This window comes from Haliotis rubra, unplaced genomic scaffold (genome assembly GCF_003918875.1).
Source record: "Haliotis rubra isolate DU_JTF1 unplaced genomic scaffold, ASM391887v1 Scf230, whole genome shotgun sequence".
NCBI classification, from domain to species: Eukaryota; Metazoa; Mollusca; class Gastropoda; order Lepetellida; family Haliotidae; genus Haliotis; species Haliotis rubra.
Window position 1 is genome coordinate 791,561 of NW_025766337.1, and position 18,153 is coordinate 809,713.

The window sequence follows — 18,153 nt, forward strand, 5'->3', positions numbered from 1 at the left end:
TTAAGGTATGGGAGTTACGGTCACCTTAGTGCTACGATTACCTTAAGTCTATGTTAAGGTATGGGAGTTACGGTCACCTTAGTGCTACGATTACCTTAAGTCTATGTTAAGGTATGGGAGTTACGGTCACCTTAGTGCTACGATTACCTTAAGTCTATGTTAAGGTATGGGAGTTACGGTCACCTTAGTGCTACGATTACCTTAAGTCTATGTTAAGGTATGGGAGACGGTCACCTTAGGTCACCTTAGGTATGGGAGTTACGGCTTAGTGATTACCTTAAGTCTATGTTAAGGTATGGGAGTTACGGTCACCATAGTGCTGCTGATTACCTTAAGTCTATGTTAAGGTATGGGAGTTACAGTCACCTTAGCACTAAGATTGCTTTGTACAATGGCACCCTGGTCCTACACTCACAAATACAGCCCTGTTACCCCAGAAGTCTCCAATATGGCGATGTATAAGAGAAACCTATTACCCTTCGTATCACTAGACAACTTGTATTTGGTCAGGTAGTTCTCCTGTACCACCATTAAACAGAACAGGCACCAGCCTGAAAATATATTATTAAAGAGGTAGTATTTTTCCTGTACCACGATTGGTCAAAAGACAGTCACATGATTGACTACAAAACACGATATTGACTTGAGTTTTCTGATAAATTACGATATTGACTTGGGTTACTAAAAATAGACAAGGAATCCCGTACGAAGGGGCTTCCCCCGCTTTTCAGCCAATCAGATCACTCGGATAGATGGCACAGTGTTTGCATTAAAAGTTTATGTTAAAACCCGTTTCTCTCGCAAGCTCGGTCGATATTGTTTTACTCAGGTCAATAAACACCGAAATCGACCTCTACAAGAGTCTATAATTGTATAATATCTATCAACTTCTTGCATGACATCACAGGAGATCCAGGTATCTTATAGAGGAAATGTGGAATTCATGGTAAGGTGAATAGGTAGCCTGAACAGATTTTATGTGTCTGTTATATTGTGATGTTTCTAAACAAAAGTATTCTGACGACGACCCTAACATGTCAGTATTCATTATGATTGTGCAAGGTGATATCACTTCCATCATATCACTATGTCACTATATCTATTGATGTCACACTGTGTATAACATATCAGTAAAGTGATATCATTCTGTTATCACATACTTATCCTGTTGATAACACTTTTCTTGTCAGTCCTCTTGATATCTGTGTTAAGTGACATATCACTCTATTGATAACATTACTTATCTCACAGTATTCATACTTTAGCGAGATGATATCATTTTTTATGACATATTTATCTGTTATCCACCGCTGTTCCTGTCTCAGCAATGGATATCTCTCTAAGGTGATATCGTTTTAAAACACAGTGTGTCTATGAGACAGCTGCAAGGACATCGTCTGTGATGTCCGGTGGTCAGGCTGCTAGGATCTCGTCACTTACGATATTCCCTTGTACTGGAGTAGCACGGTCAGCTGAAACACACGGACAGGTCAACTATACTGCAGCAATATCACAGAGGGGGACACCAGAACTAAGCTTCACACATTGGAGGAATGTGGGGAATCAAACCCGGGGTCTTCTGTGTGGTGAGGGAACACTTTAACCACTAGACTACCCCACTGTCCCCAGATGTGGTTTAAACATGTGAAAGTTAAGAACTGCACATTTAGTTCCAAACACCTGAATACACTGTATATTTATATTCTAGTTAACGTTTCTAACTAATGTTTCGATAGTTTCAGACTATCATAATGGTCTAGTTCCTAGAGCATCTGTTCCTCTGAGAGGAATGTTAAGGGTTCGATTCCTTGTGATGGCACACCCAAAGACAACAAAAAGATGGTGCTTGTTCTAACCGAACATTGAAACAATATTATGAAAGAAATGCTCTTTGGAACCAAGGAACCCCTCATTCAACACTGTGGGGGATTCCTTGGACAACTAGCGTTCTCGATTCATGTTTTTCCAGCATTTTCTTGGTATTTCTCAAAGGACAATCCATATCTCCCCTATTGTTCCCAAAACAACAGCTGTCATGGAAACAACTGAACACTGTTCGTGTGGAATCAGGCATGAGTATTTTCCACCGAAATCGTCGATTTCCGGGATTTACATATCAGTCAGGGTATTTTTTTAGATAAGCATGAATCTACATTAAAATTATTAGAGGGGTGAGGTCTTGATATGGACTGACATATGAGGTGTGAGCTGGGTAATACGATTAAGCTATGTAAATGATAGCCATATAGTAAAGAACGTAGTATCAGCGATGCCCGCAGGAAAAATGGTGAGAATTATTGAGCGACATGATTCGAATGAACAACTAAAGAAACTGACCAGTCAGTGAAGAAAAAGCTTTAATGGAACTGCCTGGAGAGATCAGTTAAAATAACGTATTGAAACCATGAGGGTACAATTGACTAGTTCGTTCGGAAAGTTGACAAACTATGCAGTCTAAGTAAACTTAGGCTCAGTATTATTCCTTACACTAACAAATCCTAGTAGAAGGTCGCGTCAGCTAACCTTTTGGACTGACCAATCAGAATGCAGCTTACCAAATCGCAAAAGCTAACATTCGCACATACCTTTTGAACCTTATGGAACAAGTTTTTATGAATAACAACTTCTTTATTTCGTGAGTGCGACGTTTCGATACAGATTCTTGTACCGTTGTCAAGCAAGAGTTTCGATACAGATTCTTGTACCGTTGTCAAGCAAGAGTATCACTCTTGCTTGACAACGGTACAAGAATCTGTATTGAAACGTCGCACTCACAAAATAAAGAAGTTGTTATCCATAAAAACTTGTTCCATACTGTACGTCTCAACTTCTAAAATGCCACTCAAACAAGCTTTTGAACCTTTACCTAAAAAACTCGAACGATTCCAAATACTATTTTCCGCACGATTGCTTCTGAGTGATACATGCAATGAGTAAACAGTTGCTGAAAATAGCGTTTTTGTCAATATTCAAAGATGTCATCTTGCGGAAATATAAGCAAATAGTGCCCATGTCATTAGAAACCCATAAGTTTATATACTGCAGGTCAAGTATCTGTGTTTTATGCGGATTTTCATTTGTTGATAGATCAGTGTCAGCGACCAGGGAAGAGAAAATCCAAAAACCGTTTTGAGAGTCCTGCCGAACCCTAACATGTAGTTGTTGTCTGATTGGATAAATCCGTTTGGCCATCTTGCGTTTGATTGGAAAGTCATAGGTCGCTCAAAGGTTAGCTGACGCGACCTTCTACTTGGTTTTGTTAGCTTAAGTTTACTTAGACTGACAAACTATGTATCATGTGTGACAAATTGATAAAATATGGATTGAAAGGGACATCATCTCTTGAAGAACATGCTGATAAAATGTCAATCAAGGTGAATTTGGAAGTGTCATTTTCATCTAAGATTGCAGGAAAATGTACCAAATTCATTGTAATATTTGCAAATTTTATAGGGTGCATGCCCACAGATCCCGCTAGTTCAGTGCCAATGTCACTTATGATTTATTTTCCTCCCAAATTGAAAATCTGCATATTGAAAGAGATATTGAAAATAGCTGTTCTTATGTCTGGTGGAATAGGATTCTGACACATTATCAAGCTCCTTACCTTGTCCTTGAGTTGCTGACACTGCTGCAGAGCCAGTGTGAAGAGCATGATGGCATCATTGAGCCACTGTACAACAGTTTCCACCTGCACAGGGGATAAAATAAACATGATATCATTAATATATCCAATGTAATGTATGTGTAAACAAGTTTAAACAGATGTCTGGCCTCATCATCTGGCCGTCGTCTGGCCTCAGTCTGACCTCATTCTGGCCTCAGTCTGGCCTCATTCTGGCCTCAGTCTGGCCTCATTCTGGCCTCATACTGGCCTCAGTCTGGCCTCATTCTGGCCTCATTCTGGCCTCATCTGGCCTCATTCTGGCCTCAGTTTGACCTCAGTCTGACCTCATTCTGGCCCCATTCTGGCCTCATTCTGACCTCATTCTGGCCTCATTCTGGCCGTCATCTGACCTCATTCTGGCCTCAGTCTGACCTCATTGGACCTCATTGGGCCTCAGTCTGGCCTCATTCTGGCCTCATTCTGGCCTGTCTGGCCTCATTCTGGCCTCAGTCTGGCCTCATTCTGGCCTCATTCTGGTCTTCATCATCTGGCCTTCATCATCTGGCCTTCGTTTGGCCATCGTCTGGCCTCATTCTGGCCTCAGTCTGGTCGTCATCTGGCCTCAGTCTGACCTCATTCTGGCCTCATTCTGGCCTCAGTATGGCCTCATTCTGGCCTCAGTCTGGCCTCATTCTGGCCTCATTCTGGCCTCAGTCTGACCTCATTCTGGCCCCATTCTGGCCTCATTCTGGCCTCATTCTGACCTCAGTCTGGCCTCAGTCTGGCCTCATTCTGGCCGTCATCTGACCTCATTCTGGCCTCAGTCTGACCTCATTGGACCTCATTGGGCCTCAGTCTGGCCTCATTCTGGCCTGTCTGGCCTCATTCTGGCCTCAGTCTGGCCTCATTCTGGCCTCATTCTGGTCTTCATCATCTGGCCTTCATCATCTGGCCTTCGTTTGGCCTCATTCTGGCCTCAGTCTGGTCGTCATCTGGCCTCAGTCTGACCTCATTCTGGCCTCAGTCTGGCCTCAGTATGGCCTCATTCTGGCCTCAGTCTGGCCGTCATCTGGCCTCAGTCTGGCTGTCATCTGGCCTCAGTCTGGTCTTCGTCTGGTCTCAGTCTGGCCTTCATCATCTGGCCTTCATCATCTGGCCTTCGTTTGGCCTCAGTCTGGCCTCAGTCTGGCCTCATTCTGGCCTCATTCTGGCCTCAGTCTGGCCGTCATCTGGCCTCATTCTGGCCTCATTCTGGCCTCAGTCTGGCCTTCGTCTGGTCTCAGTCTGGCCTCATTCTGGCCTAAGTCTGGCCTCATTCTGGCCTCATTCTGGCCTCAGTCTGACCTCATTCTGGCCCCATTCTGGCCTCATTCTGGCCTCATTCTGACCTCAGTCTGGCCTCAGTCTGGCCTCATTCTGGCCGTCATCTGACCTCATTCTGGCCTCAGTCTGACCTCATTGGACCTCATTGGGCCTCAGTCTGGCCTCATTCTGGCCTGTCTGGCCTCATTCTGGCCTCAGTCTGGCCTCATTCTGGCCTCATTCTGACCTCATTCTGGCCTCATTCTGGCCTCATTCAGGCCGTCATCTGACCTCATTCTGGCCTCAGTCTGACCTCATTGGACCTCATTGGGCCTCAGTCTGGCCTCAGTCTGGCCTCATTCTGGCCTGTCTGGCCTCATTCTGGCCTCAGTCTGGCCTCATTCTGGCCTCATTCTGGTCTTCATCATCTGGCCTTCATCATCTGGCCTTCGTTTGGCCATCGTCTGGCCTCATTCTGGCCTCAGTCTGGTCGTCATCTGGCCTCAGTCTGACCTCATTCTGGCCTCATTCTGGCCTCAGTCTGGCCTCATTCTGGCCTCATTCTGGCCTCAGTCTGACCTCATTCTGGCCTCATTCTGGCCTCATTCTGGCCTCATTCTGACCTCAGTCTGGCCTCAGTCTGGCCTCATTCTGGCCGTCATCTGACCTCATTCTGGCCTCAGTCTGACCTCATTGGACCTCATTGGGCCTCAGTCTGGCCTCAGTCTGGCCTCATTCTGGCCTGTCTGGCCTCATTCTGGCCTCAGTCTGGCCTCATTCTGGCCTCATTCTGGTCTTCATCATCTGGCCTTCATCATCTGGCCTTCGTTTGGCCTCATTCTGGCCTCAGTCTGGTCGTCATCTGGCCTCAGTCTGACCTCATTCTGGCCTCAGTCTGGCCTCAGTATGGCCTCATTCTGGCCTCAGTCTGGCCGTCATCTGGCCTCAGTCTGGCTGTCATCTGGCCTCAGTCTGGTCTTCGTCTGGTCTCAGTCTGGCCTTCATCATCTGGCCTTCATCATCTGGCCTTCGTTTGGCCTCAGTCTGGCCTCAGTCTGGCCTCATTCTGGCCTCATTCTGGCCTCAGTCTGGCCGTCATCTGGCCTCATTCTGGCCTCATTCTGGCCTCAGTCTGGCCTTCGTCTGGTCTCAGTCTGGCCTCATTCTGGCCTAAGTCTGGCCTCTGGTCTTAGTCTGACCTCAGTCTGGCCTTCATCTGGCTTCAGTCTGACCTCAGTGTACCGCTGGTGACGGATGTTGTTGCTCAGCTGGTAGCGGGCTGTGACTTCGATCTTCTGGCCGGTGATGTGAACATGGTAGAGCGCCAGGATCAACTTGGATGCATGGATGTAGAAGGAGAGGGCGATGTCACTTGGCACAGGAGGGTACAAAACATGCTGGAAATACAAAACATAGATCTTGTGTCATCGCAGGATTAGCCATTGTACCATACATTGTGATATCATGTATGTGACCATGCACAGCTTGACAACAGCATATAAACTCTATCAAACGTTGTGATATACATCATACTGAAGGTCAGATATCGTGATATTCATTATATCAAGGGGGAGACAACATGATATCGAAGGTAAGATGTTGTGACTTATATCATATCAAGGATCACACATTCTGATATGCGTCATGTCGAAGGTAACATGTTGTCACACACATATTAAGGGTCACACATTCTGATATGCGTCATGTCGAAGGTAACATGTTGTCACACACATATCAAGGGTCACACATTCTGATATGCGTCATGTCGAAGGTAAGATGTTGTCACACACATATCAAGGGTCACACATTCTGATATGCATCATATCGAAGGTAAGATGTTGTCACACACATATCAAGGGTCACACATTCTGATATGAGTCATATCGAAGGTAAGATGTTGTGACACGCATCATATCAAGGGTCAGACACTGTGTTAAGGTATATCACCAATCACACTGGTGCTCCAGAATGAAGAAAATGGCCAACGGGACCATGTCTGGTGGTATGATGCAGTTCAACCTACCAGTGGAATAAGCTTACCATATTTCTGTTATTGACAAGCTCTTGTAATGATTTCCGTTTTGGCAATGTAAGACTTCCTCGGCCCTTCAGCAAGCTCTTCATGATGTCATCGAGCAGCTGTTGACAAGATGATAACATTCACCCAGTGAACTCACTCTACATATACTGGAACCTCTGTCATCCAGACTTACTGTACATACAGTGAAATCAACGTTTTCTTTAACTCCAATGTCTACTGCAACATCTTCGCCAACATCTATGCCAACATCTACACAAACCCCTACACCAACATCTACACCAACACAAGATCTACACCAAAACCCACCATATCTCAAACACTAACAGCTACTTCAACTTACCAGTATAACCTCCGTCCCTGACTTGAACTTGTAGCTGCCATCGTGACTGTTCAGTGTCATCATTGCCCTGCATAGGTGGTTCCCAGCATCCTGAATCTGTAACATCACAAACCCGTGAAGATCTGGGTAAGTTATGGTCTTCAGCAACCCACGCTTGTCGTAAGATCAGGTGGTCAGGCAAGCTGACTGAGTTGACACATGTCATCGTATCCCAGCTGCATAGAATGATACTCATGTTGTTGATCACTGGATTTTCTGGTCCAGACTTGATCACTTACACACCAGCGCCATATTGCTGGAAAATTGCTGAGTGCGGCGTAAAACTAAACTCCCTCATTCATCATAGATCGATCAATCAAAAGTCACATCATGGCTTTACTTGTATTCCCATCCACACCCCTTCCTCTCCCCTAGCTCTACCCAAACAGCCATCTACCCCAGCTTTACCCATACCCTTCCTCTCCCCCAGCTCTACCATACACCCCTTCCTCTCCCCTAGGTCTACCCATACCCCTTCCTCTCCCCAGCTCTATAAATACCCCTTCCTCTCCTAGGTCTACCCATACCCCTTCCTCCCCAGCTACCATAACCCCCATCTCCCCAGCTCTACCCATATCCCATCTACCCTAGCTCTACCCATACCCCCATCTTAGCCTACCCATACCCCCATCTACCATCTACCTCTACCCATACCACCACTCCTCCCAGCTCTACCCATACCCCATCACCCTAGCTCTACCCATACCCCCATCACCCTAGCTCTCACCCATACCACCATCTACCCTAGCTTCTCTCATCTACCCATACCCATACCCCCATCTACCCTAGCTCTACCCATACCACCATCTACCCTAGCTCTACCCATACCCCCATCTACCCTAGCTCTACCCATACCACCATCTACCCTAGCTCTACCCATACCACCATCTACCCCAGCTCTACCCATCTCCATCATCTTTCCCTCACCCCTAGCTCTACCACCCATACCACCATCTACCCTAGCCTCTACCCATACCCCCAGCTCTACCCATACCCCCATCTACCCTAGCTCTACCCATACCACCATCTACCCTAGCTCTACCCATCTCACTCCTATACCCCCATACCCTAGCTTTACCCATACCACCCATCTATCCTAGCTCTACCCATACCACCATCTACCCTAGCTCTACCCATACCCCCATCCCCCATCTACCCATACCCTAGCTCTACTACCCATACCACCATCTACCCTAGTAGCTTTCACCCATACCACCATCTACCCCAGCTCTCCCACCCATACCACCATCTACCCCAGTTGTACCCTACTTCCATCTCCCCTAGCTCTACCCATACCCCTCTAACCCAGGATGCTGGTCTTGTAGATGTGGTGCTCTACCCATACCCCCATCTACCCTAGCTCTACCCTGTTTATGTTTGAAGTCCTCCAGGATGGTCCTGTAGAACATGTTTAGTTGATGTCCTGGTAAGGTGCATCAGTAACCATCTACCAGTACAGTGGGTATCTCCGGGTAATATAGATAAAACATACCCGGGGGTACTATATATAACATACACAGGGGGTACTATATAAACATACCCAGGGGGTACTATATACAACATACCAAGGGGGTACTATATACAACATACACAGGTGGGTACTATGTATTACATATTCTGATGGGTATTATATATAACATATCCAGGGGTACTATATATAACATGTCCTCAGGGTACTATATATAACATATCCTCAGGGTACTATATATAACATATCCTCAGGTACTATATATAACATATCCAGATGGGTACTATATATAACATATCCTGATGGGTACTATATATAACATATCCTGATGGGTACTATATATAACATATCCAGATGGGTACTATATATAACATATCCAGATGGGTACTATATATAACATATCCTCCGGGTCCTATATATAACATGTCCAGATGGGTACTATATATAACATATCCTCGGGTACTATATATAACATATCCAGATGGGTACTATATATAACATATCTAGGGGTACTATATATAACATATCCAGGGGTACTACATATAACATATCTAGGGGGTACTATATATAACATATCCAGATGGGTACTATTCATAACATACCCAGGGGTACTATATACAACATATCCAGGGGGTATTATATATAACATTCCCATATGGGTACTTTATACAACATATCCAGATGGGTACTATATATAACATATCCTCAGGTACTAAATATAACATATCCTCAGGGTACTATATATAACATATCCAGATGGGTGCTACATATAACATATCCGGGGGTATTATATATAACATATCCAGATGGGTACTATATATAACATATCTAGGGGGTACTATATATCACATATCCAGGGGTACAATATATAACATATCCTCAGGGTACTATATGTAACATATCCTCAGGGTACTATATATAACATATCCAGGGGGTATTATATATAACATTCCCATATGGGTACTATATATAACATATTTCCAGGGTACTATATATAACATATCCAGATGGGTATTATATATAACATATCCAGATGGGTACTATATATAACATATCTAGGGGTACTATATACAACATATCCAGGGGTACTATATATAACATATCCTCAGGGTACTATAAATAACATATCCTCAGGGTACTAGAAATAACATATCCTCAGGGTACTATATATAACATACCCAGGGGTACTATATATAACATATCCAAGGAGGTATTATATATAACATTCCCATATGGGTACTATATACAACATATCCAGATGGGTACTATATATAACATATTCAGGGGTACTATATATAACATATCCAAATGGGTACTATATAAACCATATCCCTCATGGGTACTATATATAACATATCCAGATGGGTATTATATATAACCTATCCATATGGGTACTATATATAACATATCCTCAGGTACTATATATAACATATCCAGATCGGTACTATATATAACATATCCAGATGGGTACTATATATAACATATCCAGGGGTATTATATATAACATATCCAGATGGGTACTATAAATAACATATCTAGGGGTACTATATATAACATATCCTCAGGGTACTATATATAACATATCCAGGGGTTATTATATATAACATATCCAGATGGGTACTATCACGTCAGTGGCTGTGGGAGACTCTTTCATACCATTCGCCGACAAAGCAAAGAACCTGGGTGTCATCTTTGATTCTCCCTTGTCAATGGAAGCCCAAGTTAATCAAGTGTGCCAGACCTGCTACTTCCATCTAAGAAGTATTGGTAATATCCGCCATCTTATTACCAAGGACGTAACAAAAACACTAGTCCAACAACTTGTGATGTCCCGCATTGACTACAGCAACAGTCTGTTGTATGGTTTGAGTCAGGATCTGCTGAACAAACTCCAGAAGGTACAAAATAGGGCAGCTCGTATTGTAGAGTCGTGCACCAAAAGATGCCACATAACACCGGTATTGATGTCCCTACACTGGCTACCAATAGAAGCCGGATCCACTTCAAGATCTTGTGTTTTGCCTACCACTGTTTGAATGGTACAGCACCGAGTTATCTATCAGAACTGATCTCACCATACCAGCCTTCCACGACGTCTAAGATCTGAAAACCAATGCCTACTTGCAGTACCAAACTCAAGACTAAAATCCTACGGCAACAGATCGTTTCAAGTAGCAGCACCTCAGTTATGGAACCCACTACCTCAGAACATTAAAGAATCCCCCACCCTTGAGACATTCAAAACCAACCTAAAAACCTTTCTCTTTAGAAAGTTCTATCCCCATGAACTATCTCCTCCCGTGAACTTCTCATCTGTGACTATTGTAGCGCCTTGAGCATGCACCTTTGTGGATGGAACCCAGCGCAATATAAATAGACATTATTATTATTATTACTATATATAACATATCCAGATGGGTACTATTGATAACATATCCTCAGGGTACTATATATAACATATTTCCAGGGTACTATATATAACATATCCAGATGGGTATTATATATAACATATCCAGATGGGTACTATATATAACATATCTAGGGGTACTATATACAACATATCCAGGGGTACTATATATAACATATCCTCAGGGTACTATAAATAACATATCCTCAGGGTACTAGAAATAACATATCCTCAGGGTACTATATATAACATACCCAGGGGGTACTATATATAACATATCCAAGGAGGTATTATATATAACATTCCCATATGGGTACTATATACAACATATCCAGATGGGTACTATATATAACATATTCCCAGGGTACTATATATAACATATCCAAATGGGTACTATATAAACCATATCCTCAGGGTACTATATATAACATATCCAGATGGGTATTATATATAACCTATCCATATGGGTACTATATATAACATATCCTCAGGTACTATATATAACATATCCAGATCGGTACTATATATAACATATCCAGATGGGTACTATATATAACATATCCAGGGGTATTATATATAACATATCCAGATGGGTACTATAAATAACATATCTAGGGGTACTATATATAACATATCCTCAGGGTACTATATATAACATATCCAGGGGGTATTATATATAACATATCCAGATGGGTACTATCACGTCAGTGGCTGTGGGAGACTCTTTCATACCATTCGCCGACAAAGCAAAGAACCTGGGTGTCATCTTTGATTCTCCCTTGTCAATGGAAGCCCAAGTTAATCAAGTGTGCCAGACCTGCTACTTCCATCTAAGAAGTATTGGTAATATCCGCCATCTTATTACCAAGGACGTAACAAAAACACTAGTCCAACAACTTGTGATGTCCCGCATTGACTACAGCAACAGTCTGTTGTATGGTTTGAGTCAGGATCTGCTGAACAAACTCCAGAAGGTACAAAATAGGGCAGCTCGTATTGTGAGTCGTGCACCAAAAAGATGCCACATAACACCGGTATTGATGTCCCTACACTGGCTACCAATAGAAGCCCGGATCCACTTCAAGATCTTGTGTTTTGCCTACCACTGTTTGAATGGTACAGCACCGAAGTTATCTATCAGAACTGATCTCACCATACCAGCCTTCACGACGCCTAAGATCTGAAAACCAATGCCTACTTGCAGTACCAAACTCAAGACTAAAATCCTACGGCAACAGATCGTTTCAAGTAGCAGCACCTCAGTTATGGAACCCACTACCTCAGAACATTAAAGAATCCCCCACCCTTGAGACATTCAAAACCAACCTAAAAACCTTTCTCTTTAGAAAGTTCTATCCCCATGAACTATCTCCTCCCGTGAACTTCTCATCTGTGACTATTGTAGCGCCTTGAGCATGCACCTTTGTGGATGGAACCCAGCGTAATATAAATAGACATTATTATTATTATTACTATATATAACATATCCAGATGGGTACTATTGATAACATATCCTCAGGGTACTATATATAACATATCCTCAGGGTACTATATATAACATACCCCGGGGTACTATATATAACATATCCAGGGGGTATTATATATAACATTCCCATGTGGGTACTATATACAACATATCCAGATGGGTACTATATATAACATTTTCCCAGGGTACTATATATAACATATCCAGATGGGTACTATATATAACATATCCTCGGGGTACTATATATAACATATCCAGATGGGTACTATATATAACATATCCTCAGGGTACTACATATAACATATCCAGATGGGTACTATATATAACATATCCTCAGGGTACTATATATAACATATCCAGATGGGTACTATATATAACATATCCTCAGGGTACTACATATAACATATCCAGATGGGTACTATTTATAACATATCCTCAGGGTACTATATATAACATATCCAGGGGGTACTATACATCATATTTACAGATACTCACTGCTTCAAATATAGAATCTCCTTTCAATGTGACCATACACTTGATGTGCCCCGTGCCACTGCAAAACAGGTAGGACACAGGTAAAACACAGGTAAAACACAGGTAAAACAATCAATACAATCAATTATTGTCTTCCATCAGCTCACAATAAAACACCTATTCACTGTTTGCATCAATTGACCCAGCTGGTTTACTGCTGATGGAGGAGATAGACGTCAATATCCACCCGTACGAGATAGACATGATGTCAGTATATGACTTGATCGACTCCCTGGAGTAAGGTACAGTCCAGCCAATGATGTCCTTTGTTTTACTTACTTGGGACTGTTCATAAGTATCCGCTGTGCCTTGATCTGTCTCAGGTCTTGAGCTGGGGAAACACGTGATGAGACAATGATTAAGTTCCCCATATACTTTGTCGCATCATATACACACATGCACAAGTACACACAAGCACATAGTTTTAAATACCATAACTAAAAACCTGCATATTGCAGTATATACATATATAAGCATATTTGAAATTTTGTAAATTGTTCTTTCAACCTACCAACCTGTATGCTTTCCTATAAACACAAAACAAAGGTTTGGGGCATATAACCTTGACACTGTCACTAGAGGTGTAACAGTGAACTGAGATTTATAAACCTCCAGTGACGTCACTCTATTGTCTCGCCACGTTCTCATTTTACTGAGGGGTATTCTCCATGAAATCCCGTGGATCTTCTGCAGAATTGCCAGCATCCCAGGGATTTTCAGAGGAATAGCCCTTGTCTTTGAATTATTACTTGTTTCAAAGATACATATAACTTTGTCTTGCTATCACTGAATACGATCGTAAAACATCACATTATTGAAAACTTCCAATACAGAGTGCCGATACCTGGTTTCGAACCCGCAACCCTTCACTTTCTAGCTTGGCAGTTTTATCCACTAGGCTACGAAGGATCGCTGTGAAGACTGTGATTGTTCGTCAGTATGAACCATATGTTCGTCACAAGACAGGTAGTGCGGACAGTGCTCATGCAGGACACGGGTAGCACGTGAAGGGCAAGGCGTCAGCTGCCAGTCGCATCCCACTTGAGTTTAACAGTAAATACCAAATATTGAAATTATATCTACAGTATATCTTCGGTCGGTTCATAAGTTGGATCGAAAACCCCTCCTCGGGTTTGTTTGAAAAAGTAAGCCCTTGGCCTCCGGAAATCGGGTCGGGCCTATCGGCCTGTCAACCCTCCCCAATTTCCCTCTGCCGCGGACTTATTTTTCTCAGAGTCAGTTTCGATCCTTTACATAATACATATCCTGATGATAGGGGGCGATACTACTCAGTACAGTACTTTCATTTCAGATGTTCAGATTCTTTCCCTTTCTGCAAGTAAATAACAACCCTGAGTCATTTGCTTTTAAGTTTCAGACAGCGAAGATGGGGTTAGAAGGGCAAAAACATATAAGCATGGAGACACTATGAAGATTCTGCTATTTGTAGTCAATCTGAAAATGCTAGAGACTGCAAAAACTGGTTCTTGAATATTTTCTGTTATTTTTCACATGTTTTACATCCTGCCTTTAGGTTTTCTGTGGACAAAAATCTGTAAGACAAGAAATAAAGTTGGTCTGGCCTAATGTAATGCATTTTATGTATTGCAAGACAGGACTTGTAAATTGCTGTATAATGAGCTTTGTATCCCGATACAGTATTGCTGTATAATGAGCTTCGTTTCCCGGTACAGTATTGCTGTATAATGAGCTTCGTTTCCCGGTACAGTATTGCTGTATGTCACTACTGCTCACTAGCATACTTTCACGTTGAGCTCAGTTCAAAAAGCTCCCTAACAGAGATGGTGGGACTTATTCTGTGAGAAGTTTGTGATAAGAAAAATGGAGATGCTGAAATGTTGTGGAAAAACGATTTTGATACGTTCAGTAAATTTGGTAAAATATCCAAATTTCTGTGTGGACAGACGGACAAAGCAAAGTACCCACAACACCGACAAGGTCAAGGTGAAATGACAGATATTATTCATCACAGAGCTGTTTTCCAACAAAGTCAGATTGCCCCGACTCTGCCAAACATTGGTATTCTGGGAATGTCTTACGTGGAATACCCAAAGGGACAAGTTGAAATATATCTTGGCCATATATTCTGTGGACCAACAAAGAAACACATGCGCTACCTCATCCTATTTCCATGTGTTCATCAAAGTGCTACCAAGAGACTATCGTTAAATTGATTAAATTAGATCAAACTATCTGAGGCCACAGTAGGATGGAGCAAAAGCCATCAGTACAGACTGTCAGAGCATGTATACGTATGTATTCATGTGAGGATGATACATTTCTTTCAGGATTTCTTTCCACAGCAGTCAAATCTGATGTGAACAAAATATATCTCTTGGGCAATTAAGACTTTTTCATATTTCTGGTGTGAAGTGTTCTGAAGCCTCGTGACCCTAATTTAATCATGATTTCAACAAAAAGTTTAATTCAGAACGTCATGAAAACCTAGCCACAGATTACATTACGAGGAAGGACTTTCTTCATCTTCCGAACACAGAAATCTGGACATGGAACAGTCATACTGACACCGAATGATTTAAATAACTCTGATGGTCAATAAAACATATATACCATGAATATATGCCGTCTGCTTCAATTACATATACAGCTCGAAACGTTATTGACCATGTTTTCATATGAATATAGTATATCTGTGATGGCAAGACAGATTAGCTGCTATGTAAAGACAAACAGGGGGTTCCTTAATTTTTTCTGAGTAGTATATCAGGTACTGGTTTCTTTAATCCTGGTAGTATTGATACAGCTTGAAGTGGGCACCGTGATAGCCGCTTACATGACAACAAATCGTATGTAGGTAAAATATGGAGACTGACCCTTCAGACCCCCTTACATTTCCTATTCTTGGGGATGGACTGGGAGCATGGCAAGAAACAAAATTCATTTTTAATCAATTTCTTCAAAAAAGAGCTGAACAATTCTTTTTCACCCACAACGTTTTTTTTCAAGGCACCTTGTAGTTTATTAGAAAACTGCGGCCAGATAATTCATTCCTGTAGTTCCTGAAATCAGGAACATTTTTTGCTCTGAATTCTGTTACTGTTTTATGAATCTAATTGCAATTTCCACAATAAACATCTTGTAACCATGGAAACTCACCATTATCTCCGCCTGGTAGTGTCTGAATTGGGAACCTCTTACTGCATTCCTGGAAATAGACAAGTAATGGTTAACCAAACTCATTATCAGGAACCGTTACAGACTAATTAATCAGATCAACACATGCAACGAAGGCTGATGACGTCAACGGGTCCTGGACAAGTATCCTACAATCCAAACCACTATTAAATTAGCATGATTAGAAATCTTGAAAATCTATAATGTGTCTGCAAATAGCAAGAAAACTAATCAAAACATATTTCAATACTAGAACATAAATACAAATACGTTTGTATGGAGAGGGTAATTTGTGAAGTATTTTTATAGATCCCACATGGTATCATGAGTGAGTGCATTATCTAGGTCATTTTAATTTCCTTGGTACACTCACATGTGCCGAGGGTACAATGACATCCATGCTTCCAGGTATGTTCAGATACATGTACCCACATCTTGTCATCCCAACAAAGGGCAGTGGGGTAGCCTAGTGGTTAAAGCGTTTGCTCGCCACGCCAAAGACACGGGTTCGATTCCCCACAGTGGTACAATGTGTGAAGCCCATTTCTGGTGTTCTCGTCATGATATTGCTGGAATATTGCTAAAAGAGGGGTAAAACTAAACTCACTCACTCATCCCAACAAACCAGAGGTTGATGCAGTGACCACCAAACCATGTTGCTGTCACGTTTTACATATGGTCATCCTATCACATAAGTCTTTTCACTATTTTAATTCATGATTTGTTTTTTTCCAATAAACTGAAGACCTGACATAGTCTCTTCATCACCATCTTCATCTACACCATCATCAATAACTTCCACTAAGATAACGAGCTTTGTCAGGAACATCCAGACAGTCATATCTCACTACACCATCATCAATAACTACCCCTAAGATAACGAGCTTTGTCAGGAATATCTCACTACACCATCACAGTCACCACCAGCGCTCAGGGACCAGTTCTTAATGTCTCACCAGCGATATTTAACTCAAGTTTTCATGATTAAAAGAGCATACATGTACTTTCACTACTTTTTCTGATATCCTTGCAACTTTTTCCATATAAATCCCATGATTAACAACTTGAGATGCCTTGTGAGTACCAACAACATTGTAAAAACCATGTCTAAATGCATGACAGCCTCGTTTAATTCAGTCGTAATAAAAATTCACTTGAACACAGGAACCTGTTTGTGGTGATTTCCATGTTAAATCCTGGACCACTCAAAATAGACTGGCCAGCTCTGTGTATAGAGGTGCTATTGATTCACCTACATCCAACAGATCTATACCGCCACAACTCTGCTGCCCCAGTAACACAGCTGCTGATGGAGAGGCCATCAATAATACAGCCTTTGCGTGAATAGGTCGAGCTAGACTTCTATACAGTTTAAAATAAGTATTTTCAGACGAAGATTCTCTTTAAGATGAACTCTTAAAGATGTGAGTGTTATTACTGCATTAACTGTCACATAACACAAGCCTTGTAGGTGTACTGACCATAGCTGCATTTTGACCAGCACAGTAGTATTGAAATGGTGGGACTGACATACACATCACCAGTTCTAGACCACACAAACCAGTGATTGACAGGACAAGCAGCTACCCACATCATCAGGGTACAATATTATGCAAGTGACCACCGAACTGATGTGGACTATCCATGTAGGCTTTTGACTTGGACTATCCGTGTAGGCTTTTGACCTTGACTATCCATGTAGGCTTTTGACCTGGACTCTTTATGTGGACATTGCAACATGGACTCTTCATGAGGACTGTTTAACTGTTTGTT

General features: G+C 42.1%; 1 protein-coding gene across 1 annotated transcript; it reads right to left on the reverse strand.

Moving 5' to 3' along the window:
- Positions 1–841: 841 nt before the first annotated feature.
- Positions 842–17,702, reverse strand: LOC124278078 (protein rogdi-like). Its single transcript, XM_046713829.1, has 12 exons — positions 17,637–17,702; positions 16,363–16,411; positions 13,504–13,555; positions 13,186–13,243; positions 8,746–8,752; positions 8,635–8,713; positions 7,802–7,896; positions 7,291–7,412; positions 6,950–7,048; positions 6,181–6,306; positions 3,608–3,694; positions 842–1,472 (listed from the first exon to the last, which is right to left on the reverse strand). Exons 1-12 carry the CDS (start codon positions 17,700–17,702, stop codon positions 1,437–1,439), a joined length of 876 nt encoding a protein of 291 aa, XP_046569785.1. The 3' UTR covers positions 842–1,436.
- Between the last annotated feature and the right edge of the window lie 451 nt (positions 17,703–18,153).